General features: G+C 39.9%; 1 protein-coding gene across 1 annotated transcript; it reads left to right on the top strand.

The window, feature by feature from the left end:
• Positions 1–15,489: 15,489 nt before the first annotated feature.
• LOC147609256 (pentatricopeptide repeat-containing protein At5g27110-like) lies at positions 15,490–20,017 on the top strand. Its single transcript, XM_086787715.1, has one exon. It carries the CDS (start codon positions 15,760–15,762, stop codon positions 18,706–18,708), a length of 2,949 nt encoding a protein of 982 aa, XP_086643841.1. The 5' UTR covers positions 15,490–15,759; the 3' UTR covers positions 18,709–20,017.
• The last annotated feature ends 293 nt before the right edge of the window (positions 20,018–20,310 follow it).

Here is a 20,310-nt window from a genome sequence, read left to right as displayed (position 1 = left end):
TCTGCAACTCATTCTCACTTATTACTTTGTCTTTCATCAAGTTGCAGGAGCCAACCCTTTCCACTTTATCAGAATCTACCTGAAGCTTGAAATCTCTGCCAAAAGACTCTACACCTAACTCAATAAGCCTGTTCTCAAAATCCTCATCTCTAAGAAGGGAAGGTTTCTTCTCATCCACTCTTTTAAGGCACAAGGCAAGTGCATCAGGAGCAGGGATAAATGAGTGGTCAGATGTTTGCAAATCAAGTGCCAAAAACTCTTCCTTTGACTCTACTTCTGTATCAATAAAGTCTTTGGTCACCTCACAAGCTTCTGAAATTGCTGCAATACAGTAGTCTTCCTTGATATTGAAGAGACATTGAAGATAAGACAAAGGAATAAAATCTTTCTCATTGATATAGAAGAAAGGAAGGCTTGGAACAGTAACAGAGGATTCAGATATGCTTGCTTCCTCTGAGGGCTCTTCAGTTAACAGTGAAAGCCCTAAATTCAGCAACATCAAGATTTGCACTTTCTTTCTCCTTAGCTTGAACATCAATTTCTTCCTCTTCTAAAATCTCACTTTTCTCTAGCTTTGAGACTATGGTGACATTTAAGTTTTCTTCCTCCTTCTCTGCATCAATATCTGATTCTTGCTCTTTATCTTTTATTTCTGCTCTCAAAAATAGAAAGAAAAGAAAGGAGACATCTTTGGGGACAAGGTTACAGAGCTTCTTATGAATTGGACAAGAAATAGATGAAGGGCATGTGAAAGAGATTCTATTTGAAAATCTATTGAACCTCTTTGTAACTTTGGCTTTCTCCATTGACAGCTGAGTAAAATCTGTAAGGTGACAAAAATCATTGTCTCCGATATGAAAACAATGACCTTCAATTGACATTTCAAATTGTTTGTACTCCTCTTCAAGGATGTCCTTAAGCTTCATCAAAACATCTGAAAGAACAAACCTTGGATTGAATATCTCCACTGCATCTGCGTATACTTTCATGTCATGACCATCTTGCAAAATAGCATTCAAGAGTTTTTCACTTGGGCTTTCTTCAACAAGTTCATGTCTTCCCTCAACACTTTTACTCATTGTGATATTTGAGAAAAACGCTGGAACAATTCTGAAGAAGGCTTGGAAGTCACTATATGGCAGAGCCCGAACTAAGCGAAAATAAGTGGTCCAAAATAGTTGGAATGCTTCTATCGCTTAGTGCGGGCTTTGGCAATTTGAAGGTTCAAAAAAGAGAGAGAGAGTTTTTGCAAAATAGAGCTTGCAAAATAGAGGCCGACTAAGCAAAAATAAGTGGTCCAAAAGTAAAGGAATGTTTCTATCATCTGGTGCGGGCTTTGGCAAAAAAAAACGAGAGAGAATTTTTGAGAATATCCGACAGAGCACATGGAGCGTGGCAAAAATACCTTAAATAGTGATCCTTCGTGCCACGTGGCAAAAATGATTGCATGGCACGTGTATCCAACGGTCCTATGTACGACGGATTCTAGCTATAAAAATTTAATTTTCTTGAAAACATTTCTATTTTTCATCGACACAGTATCAAGCAAAATTGCTCCTCTGAAATTCTCGGAATCTCCTTTTACCCTTCTCACCCATATCAAGCGATAACGCTCATCCGAACATCTCGGACCTTCTTCATCGCTTGGTTCCGGATCCTCCCCTTTCATTTGGAAATTCCTCGAATGAAGCGATTGAGCTATTCCAATGCTTTTGGAAACTTTTCATTGCTTAGTTCCATCTACTATAGTCTCAGCCCGAATCAAGCGATTGAGCTATTCCAATGCTTTTGGAAGCTTTCTATCGCTTAGTTCCATCTCTTGTAGTCTCAGCCCGAATCAAGCGATAGAACTAATCCAAACAATTCGGATCCGCCCCATCGCTTAGTTCGGGCCTTTGTTAGTTTTTTTATCTCAATTCACAAATCACCCCGATCGGGTCTATTCTTTTTCTTTAACTTCAATGGCGAGGACAAAACAGACTGCAAGGAAAGTCTACGCCCCTTTGGAGACTGAAAAAGCTCAAGACATACCAGGATCTTCCAAAAAGCCAGTTGTCGATAAAAAACAAGAAAAGCCTCCTCCAAAGCCTTGTGCTAGGGCAACAGCAAGAAAGAGATTAAACTATCAGGTGAAGTCACTAAGAGAGATCAGAGCGGCACATAAATCTACTAATCTTCTCATCCCTCGACTGCCATTTATGCGGGTTGTCAGGGACATATCAGAAAGGTTAGTTGGCAGAATGAGAAACACAAATCTTGATAAAGTCCGATGGGAGTCACAGGCCCTTATGTGTCTTCAAGAGGCTGCTAAGGATTTTTTGATCGACTTTATGAATGATGGATACATTGCTGCTGCATTTGCTCATAGGATCACTCTCATGAGCAAAGATTTTGTGCTTGTGTCCAGACTTAGATACAAGTTTGACAAAGCTTTGGAACCCATTCCAAGTCAAGATATGAGGGCTTTTGAAATTTTAAATATTCCTCCAGCAAGACAACCCAAACAATCAGTTGTTATTGAAGATGTTTCACATACTTATAGTACAAGAAAAGCTCAAGATATTAAAGAAGAAGTGGAGAAAGAGAGAGAGCAGGAGAAGATTATAGAGGATGCCATTCTTTCTCAGCAAGCTGAAATCCTTCATGCATCCAATTCAGAACTTTATCAGAATGTAACAGGTCAAATGATAGTAGATGTCTCCATGCATGGAGAGGATGAGGTTTATTGTGACATTGCCCCTGAAGACACAAGTATGCTTGTGAATCACAATATTGAGATATCTGACACAGTCCTCTTCATCTGTCTGAGGTTTGTGTGGATTTCCTTTTGCTTTCTTGATAAATTTCTCAGATTCCATATTTTATTGATATGTTTTGTTTATGTCTCCAGATGTCTTATGAGGGATTTTCCTGACTCAATGGCTTTGCAAGTGACCATTCTTGATCCCCTTGTTACACAGTGCCTTTTCAATAGGCAAGGGGATCTTGCAAGTTTTCTAAAGCACTTTGATATGCTGACATGCAATTACATTGTATACCCTTATGTTGAAGTGTAAGACTCACACTCAATTATCTTTTGTCCATCATTACAATATTCACAACTAATTGCAGTATTCATCTTATCACAGAGGCCATTGGAGTCTTATTATCTTCAATCTATTGGATAGAGATGTAATCTTTATGAATTCTTTAGCATCCATTCATGGGAGAAGTAAAATGTAAGAATCAACTTTACCATGGTTTATGTTCTAGAGCAATTTTTGTAAGTTTTCAATTGTTTGGTTGACCCTCAATATTTTATGCTTGCAGTGCTGCTAAACTTATCTTGAGTTTTCTAGGTTCTACCTATGAAGACTACAAACTTGAAGATTTTAAGTACTACAATCAGGAAGTTCCTTTGCAGAAAGACTCAACATCTTGTGGATGGATGGTGCTTGCTAATTCTTGGATATATCTTGAGTCAAGATTTAGAATGACAACACTTACTGTAAGTTCATGTAATGATAGCATTGATTGATTGGGTCAATACATTTAGTGACTTTCTCATATTAAGAAATTCTATCATTTTCTATTGCCTTAGTTGCATGAATATCCAGATTCTTGGGTAAGTTGGGTAAGGGAGAAGGTAGTGTCTATGGTTTCGGAAAGATCTATCAATCCAGTTGATCCTGATTCCCCCTTTCCACCTGAGAAAGGAGCCAAGGGTACAACTTCAAAGAAAAGAAAAAAAGAGGAGAAGAAAAGCCATGTCAAGGATGGCTCATCCAAAAAGAAAAAGACCTCTGCCAAAGAGAAGAAGGAAAGAAAGAAGAGCCCTACTAAGAGCAGATCTTCCAAGGGGAAAAAGAGCACTACTAAAGAGAAGACACATTCTAAAGGGAAGAGCCCTCAGGCTACAGAGAAGAGCCCTAGCCCTCCTGCTAAAGAGAAGAGCCCTAGACCTCCTGCTAAAGAGAAGAGCTCTTCACCAGCTCAAGAGAAGACTCCTATCAAAGAGAAGACCCCTGTCAAAGAGAAAACCCCAATCAAAGAGAAGACCCCTGTCAAAGAGAAGAGTGCTACTAAAGGTCTTCTGTTTCACTCACCAGTGAAATTTAAAATTCAAAAGCGTCGTTCATCCAACAAAGAAAGTAAGAGGGAAAATGTTGGCTCTCCATTCAATTTCTTTTTCATGTTCCCCAAGAAGACTGCCAAGTCTCCAAAGCCAACCTCCAAAGAACCTTCTCCAAAACCAGACCCCACTGCCAAATCTCCCTCGCCAACACCTAAAGATCTCAAAGAAGAGCCCAACTTACCACCAGTTGAGGAATCCATTGCAAAGTCTTCCTTTCCAACACCTCAAGAGCTCAAAACACCGGAACTTGAACCTCAATCAGCCAAATTTGATCGAAGCAAACAGAAGAGAGAAAGATTCTCTAAAGATCCAGGGTCATCCCATGCCAAAAAAAAAGTTGATTTTGTTGAGTGATTCCACATTTAATTGGCTTTTGTTTTGTTCATTTTGCCATATGAACACACCCTTTTTGGGACTATATTCTGTACTTAAATTCAGTATCAACAATTTGATATTCAATTGTTAAACCTTGTTTTGTGTTGCGAACAATATGTTGACCATTTTTGTGAAGAAGTCAAGACGAAATTTAGTAGAATATATTGATTACATTATTGGAGAAATCCTTTTCAGCTTAACAAACTTGCCCTTGCAAGTGGCTCAAATACAACTTTTTTTGGGGGAAGACATGTGATGCATGAGGTTACACTCTCCATCCTTGTACTGACAACAATATCATCTACTTTGAATCTATATTCAGGTGATGTTTCGTCTAGAAACTCAAGCGACTCTCTTACATGTTGTAGTCTCCAGTTTGATGTTACTATAAGGTTCCTAGGATCTATGAATGGATGGACTATGATGTTAAATTCAAACTCTGGACAATTCTCTTCAGAATCCAAAGGGACCCAACTACCAAGCTTGCTTTTCCATCTCCTATAGTCATAGCCCAAAACTAGGGATTGACGACATAGTTGGTATGAGATAGACATAGAATTTGGGCTTACTCTACAACTGATATTGTCGCTCGCCAATATGAAAAGTTTCCTTGGTACTCCATCCTTCTCCAAGTACAGTGTCCAGATCAGTCGTAGATAGTCTTCTATTAAGCCACATCGTTCTTGTCCTCTCCAATTCCATTGTATTGAAACATGCCATAAAGACATGTATAGGCAAGAACCATTGAATTTTTATCCTTCTTGAAATCCTTCCAGGAGACATAGCTTTAAGAATATCATCTTTGATTTTGGATTTGAAGCTTGTTATGGTATTTGAATCAGGAACTTCCCATTCGAGTGACATTAATGTGGGAATAGGTATGTCATATAATTCTCCATGAACACCTTCTCTTGATGGAACCCTGTATTCTGCAAAATACACAAATATATCCACTGATTTGTAAAATGAAGGTGGTTTGTCTGTATACATTACATCTGCAATCCCCTTGTGAATTGCTTTGAATGTGCCACTTAAGCTCTCAACAGGCTGCCACTCCACAGCTGTTGATGGAAAGATAACTGAAATTAAACAAACAACAAATATATCAGAAGGAGAAATATTGTGTTGTATCAAATAGATAAAGTTTTGTTAAATTACAGTAAGAATGGAGAATTGGATGTTCATCCAAGTTCAACACCATGTCTTTGGCCATGTAGACATGTTGAACTTTTACAAGCCAGCCATTGTCGGTCACTTTGAAGGCAAGAATACGACCTTTCCAATGGGATTTCACTTCATTTCGCTTGGTTCTTTCCACCCTGTGGGGTGGGCACCTTTGCAAGAGGGAAGCATTGTTACCCAATCATTCACACAAAAAGACATGGGTTTCCAAACACCATCCTCTCTGGTGTTATGAAAATCACAAGAAGTTATATTATGAGAAGGACGACGTGAGGACGCCATAGAAGCTCACAGATGAGAGAAAAATAGCGAGTCTTTTGAAAATGCAAAGAAAGGAGAATAAGCCATATGCCAAAATGGAGGGAAGGTGGAAAAGGGAATGAGCCATACCAAAATGGAGGAAAGGTGGAAAGTAGACGTTTGAAAAAATTTGGTGATTTGTCATTAATAGCGTTGTTTTCAGAGCGTGAAAAGAGAAGATTTCGTATCTTCCTACTTGATTTTTTGAAATATAAAATGGACCAAGATGTCACTATTTTGGACCCAAACTTTAATGTTAGCCATCGTAAACGTCTAAATTAAGCCGTTTTAGCCGTTCGCCACTAAATTAAGCCGTTTTAGCCGTCTAAATTAAGCCGTTTTAGCCGTTCGCCACTAAAATAGAACCGATAAGAAGACATTTAGAGGAGACAAGAATGCCATACTTTTGTATACGTGTCAATTCACAATTGGACAATTTCTTAATCCTTAGATTAACAAACAACCCTTTTCTAGCCGTTTTTGGCCCTAATGGTATATTAAAAAACATACTAATTGATGTATTCTTTTATTCTCTTGAAGCATATTATATATCATCATACCCCTTGGTTTGCAAAGAAGTATGGTAGTTTATCAATATGATCTTATACCCAGGGAATGGAGAAAACACATTATCAAGCATGCTCCGGGTATTTCAATCATACAAGACATGGTGGAGCAGAAAAAGCTAACAATTTAGAGGAATTACATCAGTGGACATATAGGAAGCTTGTACACAAAGCCAAAAAGAAGCAGCAATTCAAAGCATCCGAAATTAATCAAGCAGTAAAACTTGTGAATAAAGAAAGAAAACAAGATATATGGAGTAGATCTAATGCAAGTATTAAGCATGCAGAATGGCGAGGAACAAAACAAAGAAATGGCAGATTTGGATACCCATAGATCCATGATTAACATTTCAAATTTAGAAATGATCATATGCAAAACTGTCATGACATTACACGAGAGAGAATATTATTACAAGAGATAAGAATATACTACTACTTCTTAACCTACTCACTAACATCCTCGGGTGCATGAAGCCTTGCCCTTTTTGAAGATGGCTCTGCAACATCCTGTAACTGTAAAATTGAAGGAACCCTCGGTTTTGTGAATCTAAAAAGCTCCCTTTTGCCATAATCACTTAGCATATTGGGATCTTTAATCCCACATGCCAATCCATAAGCAGTATAGGCTAAGTAATATTTACTCCTTAGTGCATAGAGTCCAGGGCCCTATCCAAAGATTCATAAAACGTTAACTGCTTCTCCAAAAGCATGACTTTGTCTGCATTCCACCTGATGGGATATGCCCCAAGGTATATAGATAATGTCTTGATTGCAAACAAAGGAAATTCTGCAATTTCTTTCGATAATTTTTTGTGGAATATTGTACCACTTGAAGTGATCTACTGAAATTACTGCCATGATTGTACCACTTAAAGTGATCTGCTGAAATTGCTGCTCTTTCTCCTCAAGATACGAATGAGTAGAAACGATCGTCTTTGATGGAAAAATTGAAATTAAACATGCATGAGATTTGGGGATGGCGGTGATGCTCTCAAACTTTATAAAGGAAGTCGAATAACTTTTCATTTGGGGTTTCTTTTGCCCAGCATCAGACTCAACCTCAATCCCGAAAGGTTCCATCTACAAGCCAGGAAATATGTCAAGACGACGAAAGTTTTGTGTAAGATAATAAAGGATTAGGCAAGATCAGTATAACACGATAAGCGTTGGAGAACTCTCACCGAGATCTCTAGTCACGCTGTAGTGATTTGATGAAATATTAATGAGAAAATGAAATTGCAAAGAAAAATGTGACAAAATCACTACAACACGATATGTGTGGGAGAATTCCCACCGAGCCCTCTCTTCACATTATAGTGATTTGATTCAATATTTCAAAGGCAATGATGATTGTAAGAAAAATCACTACAAGAACGACAGTAGGACAAATCACTATAACGCGATATGGGTGGTTCTCACTAAGTTCCCTCTTCGCGCTGTAGTAATTTGAACAAATATATTTATAAGAAACAAATCACTACAAGAACGACAGTAGGACAAATCACTATAACGCGATATGGGTGGTTCTCACTGAGTTCCCTCTTCGCGCTGTAGTAATTTGAACAAATATGTTTATAAGAAACAAATCAATTTCTTAAAAATCTAAACGCTGAAATCTTTGAAAAAGCAAAAAAAGAACGGCAGTAGGACTAATCACTATAACGCGATATGCTTGAGAGAGTTTGCACCGAGACCTCTTCTCGCGTTGTAGTGATTCCAAGAAATTTATGCAAGCAAATTACCATTGTAGGCAAAATCACTACAATGCAATATGGGTATGGTAGTTCTCACTGAGATCCCTCTTCATGTTGTAGTGATTTGATAAAATATTTGTGAGAAGTAAATTAAATTCTTAAAAATCTAAAAGCAGACATCTCTGATGAATATTTATAAAAAAATTATACAATTTCGGCCAAATTAAAACACGAAAATATTTGAAAACATACCGTGAAATTCACTGGGAGAGCAAGAAGCAACCAATGAAGTTGACTGTAGGAGAGCAAGAAGCAACGTGAAGGTCATGACTGCGAGAAAAATTGCACGAGATCAAGAAGCAACGAATAACTGACGGTCTGTAGTACACGTGGCGGACATGCATGATGGCAGACCACGTGTGCTCTGTGCACGTATGATGACACGTGTCAAAAATGGATTGATTGTAATCATCATGTATTTAATGTACAATCCCACGTTCTCCTTCGCACATGTTGACATGCTTTTTTGTACGTGTTGTACTTGTCCTCGGTACATGTGGTACTTGTCCTCGGTAAATGTCAACTGTCCTTGTCTTTTGCCCCCGTTTCGTTTTGCCTCCTTCAACTACGTGTATTTCTCTGCTGTGCTTCATCTACGCCATCTCTGATTTATCAAGCAAGCGTACATCACTTCAACATTTTTCCTGTGTGCTTCTTTGGTGAGTTATCAAGCAATCACTACTGGTCTTAAATGTTATATTCAATTATATATATCATGTTTTACCTACGTTCATTATATATTGGGTCAAACGAAAGGCAATGTGTGATAAATCACTATGACGTGAAGAATGAATTACAATTTTCTAATGTAACCATATCGCGTTATAGTGTTTTGGACACACTTTCTTGTCCTACACATTGTTCTATGTCGTGTATGTTATCTATGACTTATTTTCATGACTTACTTTGTGAAATGAAACGCTTTGTGCAAGAAATCAATACAACGCAAGAGGAGGGTATGACGATTAGGTTTGATGTGCCTATATCGCGTTGTAGTGATTTGAACATATTTTATCGTCATAGGTATTATTAGGTGTATTGTTCATGTATTATTTTGTCAAATGAAAGGGTATGTTTGAGAAATCACTACAACATGAGGAGTTGATGTAGATTTTTTTTTAATGTATCCATATCGTGTTGTAGTGATTTGAAGCTATTTCGTTATCCAAGTTAACTTTTTCAGTAGTTTTTGTATTATTTTGTGTTTTGAAGTGCTAAGCATGATAAATCACTACAACGCGAGGATTGTGTTGTGATTGTATCTGATATGCCCAAATTGCATTGTAGTGATTTGTTGCTATTTTATTGTCCTATGTATTTATTGAGAGACTTATCATGTAACATTATGACTACTTTCAGATGGTGCGTACGAAGAAGACCACAAGGCTCTCATCTACAGATGATCCTAAATTAGGTAAAGAAGCTAGTTTGGGAAAGAAAATGTATGCACTGTGCTCAATGGTGAGGAGACGCAGATACGACCAACATAGATTCGTCCTTCTTGAACTAAGGAAGGTGGAGAAACATATGCATTGCGCAGTTCCAAAGTTGCCATTCCAGCGCGTAGTCCGATCGACATGCGAAGATTTTGGCATTAATATGCGTTGGGACAGGCCTCTGCCCTAGGATGTTTGCAAGAGGCTAGAGAATACTGGCTTGTTGAGTTTTTCCAGGATAGCTACATCCTTGCTGCCTGCACATGCACACAAAATCACTGTGATGTCGAAAGACATGAACTCGCTTCGTTTGCTCAGGTTCAGATATGACAGTATGCTGGATCCCCTCCTACTTAGTGACAAGTGAATGAAAGGAATTTTGGAAATCCCTCCTTTGACGAAGAAAGTTAAGACCACAGAAGTGACAAAGGCTAGTCATTGTGACACAAGACTCAACGCAAGGCTCAATGCACAAAGGAATGGAGACCAAGCCAGGATGCAGGAGCTCCAAGAATTGTGGTTCAAGAAAGTGGCTATTCAGGAAATGCATAAGTTGAATGTTAGATCTTTGAGTTATTTTGTCCCCTTGTTTTACGTTAGACTTCCGGTGCGAGGCACCGCGTAATTTTTCCCTTTTGATGCGAAGGAGATTGATGTTTTATCTAATGTTTCAAGGGAGGTCAACGATAGAATTATCATAGCAGTTCTAAGGTTTGCTACGTCCTTGTCATCATCTTGATTGTAAAGTGGTTTGCTTGTCCAAAGTAACTAATATAATGTAATTTTCTTATGCAGCTTGATCAAATCTTCCATTCGATGTTCAAAATCATGTATATATTGTAGATTCCCTCCTTTCCTCGGCTTGACCTTAGAGACTCAAGTGTATGTGGATACTTGCATGGAGGAGATTTTTTTCCATTTTATAAAGATATAATAAGAAAAAAACAAGCTAGTACTTTAACTAGTCAACATATCATGATAATGTGGTTATTATGATAGGAAAATAAAATAAACAAAGAGATCTAATTGTGAATAAAAATACTAAAATAAAATATATAAAATAATTGATATATGAAAAACTATTTAATGAAAATATATAAAATAAAATATATAAAAAATATTTAATAGTAAAAATATATACCAAAATACTAAACTATGGAAGTCAAAAGGGAGGGAGACTCTCATTATTTTAGGGTAGATGAGAGAATAAAAGATAAAATAGTCTAAGGGAAAAAGTGATTTAGGTAGTAGGCTTTCTACACGGTGTGGGTAGAAATGTGAGGGCATAGGATTTACTTATGCATGGTGAAGTTGAAGCATATGTACAATGATGGTCCAAAAGTATTATGAAGAAAAATAATAATAATAATAATAAATAAAATATACTTAGGTTTTGTAATACACACACCTAATGAAGTATTTATATAATTAGAGAAAATAGAGACCCCCATATTTAGACTCTTATATGAAATGAAATATTTACACAAAGTGGGCCGTAATAATTTTATTTATTTTTGATAAGTAGCTAGCAAAAACTTTTTTTTAATAATATAAAAATATATAGAAGATATGGGTAAAGTCCCTAACGCACATACGCCCATTTACAGTGAAAAGGTATTTATGACAAAGAGTTTATGTGATTTTCCTTGGCCGAGGTAGCTCCCTGTGGTAATGTGGATAGTCGAAAAAACGGCTATCACTACTTAAGAATAAGGATAGAGACTTAGAGAAGTAAGAGCAAGACTCAACTGCACGATGGGAGAGTGTCCTACATTATGAGGGAAATTGACTTATATATAAGGCCATAAGTGTTTGGTGAGATAAGCACTGGTCAATCAAGCGCCCAAGGATCATAAGTGACCTATTTCTAATACAATGCTTAATCTCATAATACATACATGAAGACATTCTACCACATGCCCTTGGGGTGGGAAAGCACCATAATTATTCCATCAAGTTTTATAGGCACCCATCCAAGTTGTGAATATCTAAAAAAATGCAAAATCCAATATCATATCAATCTACACTCTCCAAAATTGATAGCTTTGATAAAGGGAACTTTGACTGTCTTGCATACTACATAACCAATAAACTAGTTAGAAGTCACAAAAACATCCCCGAGAGAGAGAGAGAGAGAGAGAGAGAGAGAGAGAATATACAATACAAAGACCATGACAGTCTTAAGCCAAATGTCTAGGAACCCAAAAGAAAAACTTCAAAAGTCATAATCTAATAAAGCTGCCCGGCATTTAATACATTCACCTTAGCTCAAGTCGAGTTGTTGGGCTTTGGTTTGGGTTTAGAGAAATCTTCAATGAGGGCATATTTTTGGGAGGGGATGAAACACAAGCATGAGTGAGAAAAGAAGGGAAAAAAGTTTTATTTATTATTACATAAATAGAGAGACATTACAATTTACCTTAGGGAAAAAATAGGTCCATAAAAACAGTGAGAATTGGAAATTCAAAATTAGTCTGACATCTTTCTATATATTATAGGGCTTCATTCTCTCTTTACACGTGGCACATTTTTTTGTGCCTTCAATGCCACTTACAACTTACAACGCCACTTACAACTTGCAGGAAGGGTCACGCTATTTCAAATTCAAACTCCAAGCCTGCTCATTTTCAGAGAGAGCCATTTGCCATCACCCCACGACGTGGACCGGGGCTGGCATTCTTTTAAGCCTTTTTTTTCTTTAATCTCAAAGCTTCTGTTGCCTACTTGATTTTCTCATTGCACAACTGAGCTGGAGATATTGCACCATGCGCTGGATGGTGGTGCAGGTGGGCCGTTTGGTGAGATTGCCATCACCCCACGACGTGGATTGGGGCTGGCATTCTTTTAAGCCTTTTTTTGCTTTAATCTCAGAGCTTCTGTTGCCTACTTGATTTTCTCATTGCGCAAGTTAAGTGGAGATATTGCACCATGCACTGGATGGTGGTGCAGGTGGTGGAGGTGAGGGGGACCGCGCCTGAGGTCTCAGTATATGGAATCAACTAGCGTTGGTTGTTGTCGCCATTGTGGGTCCAATCATCAACATAGCGGTTGAAGGAGGAGGAGCCTGCACACCTACTTCAGCCTTTCGTTGTCCCACGACATCCTCTTCCTCCTACTGCACGCCATCTTCAACGTCGGCACACTCTTCTCTCCAGGAGAGGAGGTAGAGGTCGGGGCGGGTGACGCTGAGTCTTCGACTTACCATTGCTAGATTTTTCAACAGGAGAGGGAAGAAAGTAGTACTATTTTTGTAGTGAGGGGGAGGGAGGGCTCCGACAGCAAACAAAGCAGAAGTAGAATGGGGAAATATATGAGGAAAGACAAGGGCGTCGGAAAGATGGAGATCTCGCAGGGCTCTCTTGGTGTGAGGACAAGAGCCAGAGCGCTTGGCCTGGAGAAGAAGAAGGCAAGCAAGTTCTCTCTTCACCACACCACCACTTCTAGTAGCAGGCAAAAAGCAACTGAAGGCTCCCAGGCCCTCCCTCTTGAAAGCCAGCCTTACTGCATGTAGTTGTGTAGCAGAAGGCTTGAGAAAATTGCTAGATACCAGATGCGAGAAAGAGAAATAAATGACTCAAGAGAAATAAAATGACTCCGCAGGAGATCACGACGTTGCCTAGGCTTCTGCCGCGAGAGATCTCCAATCTGCATGAGAACAAAAGCAGTAGCAAGCCTTCTTCTCCTTCTTCTTCACACATTTGATGAAGAATCATCCAGAATGAGGTGTCATAATAGCAATAGCAGTAGACAAGACTTCTCCCTCCTCACGTATGCTGCCGTTTTGCTACTAGCATCGATGCTTTAAGTCAAACAACATCCAAACTCCCCCCTCAATCTCAATCCTCTGTCAAAGGCTCTACCTTCTCTACACATGTCTCCTGCATGGCTTCTTCAACTCAATCCCTCAGCTATTTTGTAATTATAGTTCTTTTGATTGTGGGCTCTCATAATAGCAAGCACTCCTCCACATAGCTCAGGACGACAACGACCGCATGTAAAATCTCAAGTAATTATAGTTCTTTTGATTATGGGCTCTCATAATAGCGAGCACTCCTCCACATAGCTCAGGACGATAACGACCTCCTCTTGAAGAAAATCAAGAGTTGAATCAACAGGTAGGCCACTGATTGATATACATGCATGTGTCACGTGCCTCTTGCTGTGTATCTTTATTTCTCTTAGAAGGCATTGGTCGTCACTCACCATTGGGGATCAAAGAAAGATCCCATTTTGGAGAGAGTCCAACGATCACTGGACCTTCCAGAAAAGACAAGTGAAGGAGCATGTGAAATCTTAAGTAATTATAGTTCTTTTTATTGTGGATAGCGAGCACTCCTCCACATAGCTCAGGACGACAATAACCGCATGTGAAATCTCAAGTAATTATAGTTCTTTTGATTGTGGGCTCTCATAATAGCGAGCACTCCTCCACATAGCTCAGGACGATAACGACCTCCTCTTAAAGAAAATCAGGAGCTGAATCGACAAGTAGGCCACTGATTGATATACATGTGCAGGTGTAACGTGCCTCTTGATCTGTATCTTTCTTTCTCTTAGAAGGAATTGGTCGTAACCATTGGGGGATCAAAGAAAGATTATTCCAGTATGTGCACGTGAGCACACACGACAGAGAGGTCATGATGGTCATTGTTACACACACACTCTCTCTCTCTCTCTCATGGGCTTTATTTGCATTACGGCACAAGAGAAGGTGCTCTATGGTCATAGGTGGTTATAGTGCTGAAAGAAAAGTAGGGGAGAGAGCGGGTGCTACGCCAGCATAGTAGTAAGGCGCAGGCCATGTGGAAACAGGCTATGCAATTGGGACAGGAAGCTCTATAGAAAAGGAGATAGCCATTGTGGTGGTGGAGGGGCAATGCAAAAACAAAGAAGGGGATGTCATGGAGGTGAGCTCGGCAATAAGAAGAGGAAGGTGTTCGTAGTGATGGCATTGGCCATCATGGTGGAGCAACTCAGGGGGTTCTACAAGAAGGCGGATGACATGCCAGGACAAGGACAACCACCATCGCCCCCCTAGAGCAATGCTCTAACCTCCAAACATATTGTCTAGATCCACTGAGGATCCACGATCGCACGGCATGGTTGAAGCATGATAGAGCTGATAATCACACCAGGGACCCTTCAATTTTTTATTATTTTGTATTAAAAAATGCCCTCCCCAACGTTCAAATTCCCCCACCTCACAAACTTGGCCTGCAAATGCTAGCCCCTTCTTTATTTAATAAATCCATAGATCCTCCTCTTACACATCTATTTAAAACCTACCCATAGATATGTAGAGAGAGAGAGAGAGAGAGAGAGAGAGAGAGAGAGAGAAGACTTGGATGTATTTGTGTGTGTGTGTGTGTGTGTGTGTGTGTGTGACAAAGAGAGGGTAGGAGAGACATAGAGATAAAATGGGGTTACAACATTCATTCATATACTTACATCTATGTGGTGTGCCAATGTGTGTATAAAGCTTTGTGTGTGTGTGTGTGTGTGTATAGGTACAATTATGCTATGTTTGTACTTATGTATGTCTAGGGATAGATAGATATTGTTCATGTGCATAGGTAGTCTATGTGAGTACCATGTACACATGTATGTGCAAATAGAGACTCTTTACCCACTTATATATGCATTTACATAAGGATAAGTTAAATATGCATATACATGTATGTATACTTGATTGCTTTCGAAACATGGGTATATATGGATGTATATGTATATTATTATGTGTGTACATGTACATACATATGACTTACCAAAATGGTCTTCAAATTTAAGGTCTACTCTATGGTATCTAAACCTCTCGTAGTAGTACTCGAGACAGGTTGCAAATAATGTCTCTCGTACTAGTACTCGAGACAGGTTGCAAATAATGCAAGAAATGCAGAACATGACGCCTTTAGGCAGCCGCGACTAGGGAGAGAGGTAGAGAGCGGCGCTGAAGCTTCAGTTCTACTGGAACTCAAGCTTCAGCGCCGCCCAAAGCACATGGATTCTTCTCTCATCATCATCATCTAACCAGCATGCGTTTTCCATTACCTCAATGGAAGCTATGCAAAACACTGCTCAATTTTCCAGGTACATCACACTCTCACCCTCATCTAGGAATACCCCTTTTGCAGCAAAAGCTCTGGCTTTGCCATGCTTTTGCCAACTGTGGTGCACATTTTGAATCCATGGGACACATAAGCAAACTACGCACAGAAGTACAGTTCGACGAGACAATGCAGTCTGTCTGCCTTCATCACCATGGTGGGATGCCCCTGTCAAGTGATGCCATTTTTTACCTTCTACAAGGTTGTGCCAAGAAGAAAGACATAGCAGCTTGCAGGAAAATCCATGCCCTTATCATCAGCATTGGGTCTTTCTCATGGCCGCCTTTAATTGATTATCTTATCCATGTGTTTGCCTTATGTGGTGGTTTGCTAGATGCGAATCTTGTGTTTTCTGATGTTGAGAAGCCTAGTGTTTGTACATGGCATGCAATTATATCGGCCCTTGTCATCCTTGAAGAGAGTGCGATGGCTCTTACTTTGTATAATCAAATGTTAAAAGAGGGTTTGAAGCCCAGTAAATCCTTGTACTTTTGTGCCTTGAAAGCTTGCAGCAGCATTGGAGCTTTAAGACAGGGTAGATTGATACATGGCCAATTCGTTGCAAGTGGAATGGAATCAGGTGTAGTTATTGGAACCAATTTTCTTGATTTCTATGCTAAATGTGGGAGTCTCCAGGATGCACGGGACGTATTTGATAAAATGTCTACTAAGAATGTAGTGTCATGGGGTGCACTTATTGCAGGCTATGCCCAGCATGGGCATGGACTTCTTGCTCTTGAACTTTATGGGGAAATGCAGATCAAGGCCATTGTCCAAGATGATAGTGTGTTTTCATGCACTTTGAAAGCATGTGGCAGCATAAGAGCCATTGGGCATGGTCAGTTGATACATGACAAAGTTATAAGGAATGGCACTGAATCAAATGTAGTGTTGGGGAATACACTTATTGACATGTATGCAAAGTGTGGAAGCCTAGTTGACGCTCGCAAAGTGTTTGACACTTTGCCAAATCGAAGTGCAGTTTCATGGGGTGCAATGTTTACAGGATATGCTGCCCATGTGGATGGTTTTCTTGCCCTTGAACTATACATGCAAATGCAACAGGAAAGTGTAAAACCAACCAAGTTCATCTTTTCAAGCATATTGAAAGCATGTGGAAAGATGGGTTCTTTAAACCATGGAAGGCTTTTACATGATCATGTTATTAGAACTGGACATGAATCAGATTTAGTTGTTGGAAACAGCCTAATTGACATGTACGCTAAATGTGGAAGTCTAGGGGAGGCACATACACTGTTTGATATGTCTATTAACCAAGATGAGGTGTCTTGGGGGTCCATCATCTCAGGTTATGTCCAGGTTGATGGCAGTCTTACTGCTCTTGAACTTTTTGAGAGGATGCAACGAGAGGGGAGGACAACAAACAAAGTCACTTTCTCCTGTGCCTTACAAGCATGTGGGAGTATTGGGGCCTTTAAGGATGGCAGAGTGATACATAATCAGATCATTGTACGTGGACTCGAATCAGATGCCATTGTTGGCAGCACACTTGTTGACATGTATGCCAAATGTGGGAGCCTAGCAGAGGCATATAAGGTGTTTGAGGGTTTGCACCAGAAGACTTTGGCATCATGGGGTGCTCTGATTGATGGCTGCGCTGCTTACGAGATCCACGGACATCTTGCCCTTGAACTTTTTCTAAGGATGCAAGGAGAGTGTGTAAAACCAAACATTATTTTATACTCGTCTGCCTTAAAAGCATGTGTTAGTATGGGTGCCCTGGAGCAAGGCAGGGTTATACATAATGAGATAATTAGTAGTGGATTAGAAGTAGACGTGGTAGCCGGAAACATTCTTGTGGACATGTATACTAAAAGTGGTAGTATAGAGGGTGCACGCAAGGTTTTTGAAGAGTTGTCAAATCGAGATGTGGTGACATGGAATTCTTTGATTTTTGGTTATACCGAGCATGGGCATGATTCATGTGCTCTTGAGCTCTATGACGACATGCAAGAGGATGGCATAAAGCCAGACAGGGTAACATTTTTGTGCACTTTGAAAGCATGTGGTGGCATAGGATCTTTAGGACAGGGAAGATTGTTACATATCAGCAGTCTAAAGGGTGAAATTGAAGTAGACTTGTCCATAGGAAATGCCCTTATTGACATGTATTCTAGATGTGGGAGCATAGAGGATGCTGAGAGAGTGTTTGTAAATATGCCAATTCTAGATGTTGTTTCATGGGGTACAATGATTGCAGGGTATGCTCAGCATGGCAATTGCCATGCGATCGGGCAATACTTGGAAAATATGAGATACCAAGGCATAATGCCAGATGGTGGGATATTTAGCAGTGTTCTCGCTGCATGCCGCCAAGCAGGCCAAGTGGTAGAAGCACATCGGTTTTTCTTGTCCATGAGAGAGGATCATGGAATTATTCCAAGTATGGAGCACTTCAATTGCATGGCAGATCTCATAGCCCGTATGGGACATTTGTATGATGCAGAAAGGTTCCTCGAAAGCATGCCCATCCGAGCAGATGCTACCGGGTGGATGTCATTGCTTACTGCTTGTAGAATGTATGGCAACATTGAATTAGGAAGAAAATGTTTTGAGCGGGCTGTTTGGGTTGAACCTGACTGTGCTGCAGGGTATATGTTGATGTCAAACCTCTATGCTGATGCCCAGCAATGGGATGAGGTGGACAAGATACAAGAGTTGAAGCAAGGGTCCAGTGCATGGAAGAAGCCTGGGAAGGCCTCTCTTGAAGTCTTGAACAAGATGCATGAGTTCATTGTAGGAGACAAAGTCCATGAACAATCTGCTGAGATGGCTGCAAAGTTGGTTAGGCTAAAAAAGCAGATGGGGATTGATGGTTATGTTCCAACTGTGGACTTAATTCTGGAATCAATTTAGAGAGAGTAAAGGTAATGCAGTTAACATAAGCATATATCGCTCATCATTGCTTATATTAAATGTTGGAAGCCACAGCATGCTCTCACTATATACCAGATAATGCGAAAGGATGATTCTAAGTATCCCAATGTGTATACATATGTGGCACGTTCTAAAGGCTTGTGCAAAGCTGAAATATCTAGAAAGAGGCCTTGAAATACATTCTAAGGTTGCCAAAACAGGGTTGCTTGGGAAAAACCTTTTTGGTTGGCAACACCTTGGTTGATATGTATGCTAAATGTTATCTGCTAGCAAAAGCGTAGCAAGTGTTTGAGAGGCTTCCAACTCGAGATGTGGTCGTGGAAGACATGATGAGCATGGGTATTAGTGAGGAGGCAGTCCAGTGTTTTGAACAAATGCAACTTGAGGGTGTCTTTCTTGATGCTGTCACGTTTGTTAATAGACCTAGTTGGCACTACCTTGGTTGATATGTATGCTAAACGTGGCTATCTTGCAAAAGCACAAGTACTATTTTACAGGCTTCTAGTTCAAGATGCAGTCTCGGAGACAGCACGGATTGCAGGATACGTGGAGCATGTGCAGGGCGAGGAAGTGGTCATGCTTTGAGTAGATACAACTTCAGGGTGTCTTTTGGGATGCTATCATGTTTGCTTGCAGATTGAAAGCCTGTGGTAGCATAGGAGCCACAGACAAGGGCCAAGAAATATATATTGAGGTTGAAAGACAAGGGTTGTTGGAAAGAGACCTTGTTGTTGGTACTACCTAGGTTGATATGTATACTGAACATGGCTGGCTTGTGAAAGCAAGTGTTTCAAAGGGTTCTAGTTTGAGATGTAGTCTTGTGGAGGGCGCTAATCACAGAAATGCTGAACATGTGCATGGTGAGAAAGTGGTCAAGTGTTTTGAATAGATGCAACCAAGGGTGTCTCCCCAAATGCCGCCACATTTGTATGCAGCTTAAAAGCTTCTGGCAGAATAGGAGTCAAAAGACATTGGCTGAAAAATACACACTGATTGAAAGATAGGGGTTGTTGGACAGAGACCTTGTTGTAGGCAACACCTTGGTCGATATGTATGCTAAATGTAGCTCTCTTTTGCAAAAGCACAAACAAATTCTTGGCAGGCTTCTGGTTAGACATGTAGTCTCATGGATAATACTAATTGTAGGTATGCTGGTTAAGAGCATGGTGTGAGAAAGCAGTCAAGTTGTTACGCAGGCAGATATGAGGCAAAAAAGAGAATGTTGCCATGTGTCTTGCTAAAAATATTTCTCTAATAAAAAATTAGGGCAACCATTTGCCTCTTTGTCGATTCATGTTTCTCTCAGCGTTCATCTTGTTACGACCCTTACATATGGCAATACATGGGACGTGTACACACTGATGCACAGGATTTACACGCTAGTAATGTGTGGGACATGCGGGTGTTGCATGGGAAAACTAATGGCACCATACTATTGCACATCACCGCTTATAATAATAAGTGTGAACGGGCAACATTCATGGGTGACGGTTGTAGGCCAAACACCCAGTGATGTGTAGCAGCGGGGACACAAGGGGCACGTGAGTATGGTGTGTGACCGGTAAGGTACACACTAGACTC

Source organism: Cibotium barometz, chromosome 51, assembly GCF_041138505.1.
Source record: "Cibotium barometz isolate CiBa-2024 chromosome 51, ASM4113850v1, whole genome shotgun sequence".
In the NCBI taxonomy this organism is placed as follows: domain Eukaryota; kingdom Viridiplantae; phylum Streptophyta; class Polypodiopsida; order Cyatheales; family Cibotiaceae; genus Cibotium; species Cibotium barometz.
The sequence above is the reverse complement of the archived record's forward strand: the minus strand, read 5'-3'. Positions and strand labels throughout refer to the sequence as shown.

Bases quoted from the DNA above. Each gene is read 5' to 3' on its own strand.
- LOC147609256 (XM_086787715.1), top strand. From the start codon at position 15,760: ATGCGTTTTCCATTACCTCAATGGAAGCTATGCAAAACACTGCTCAAT.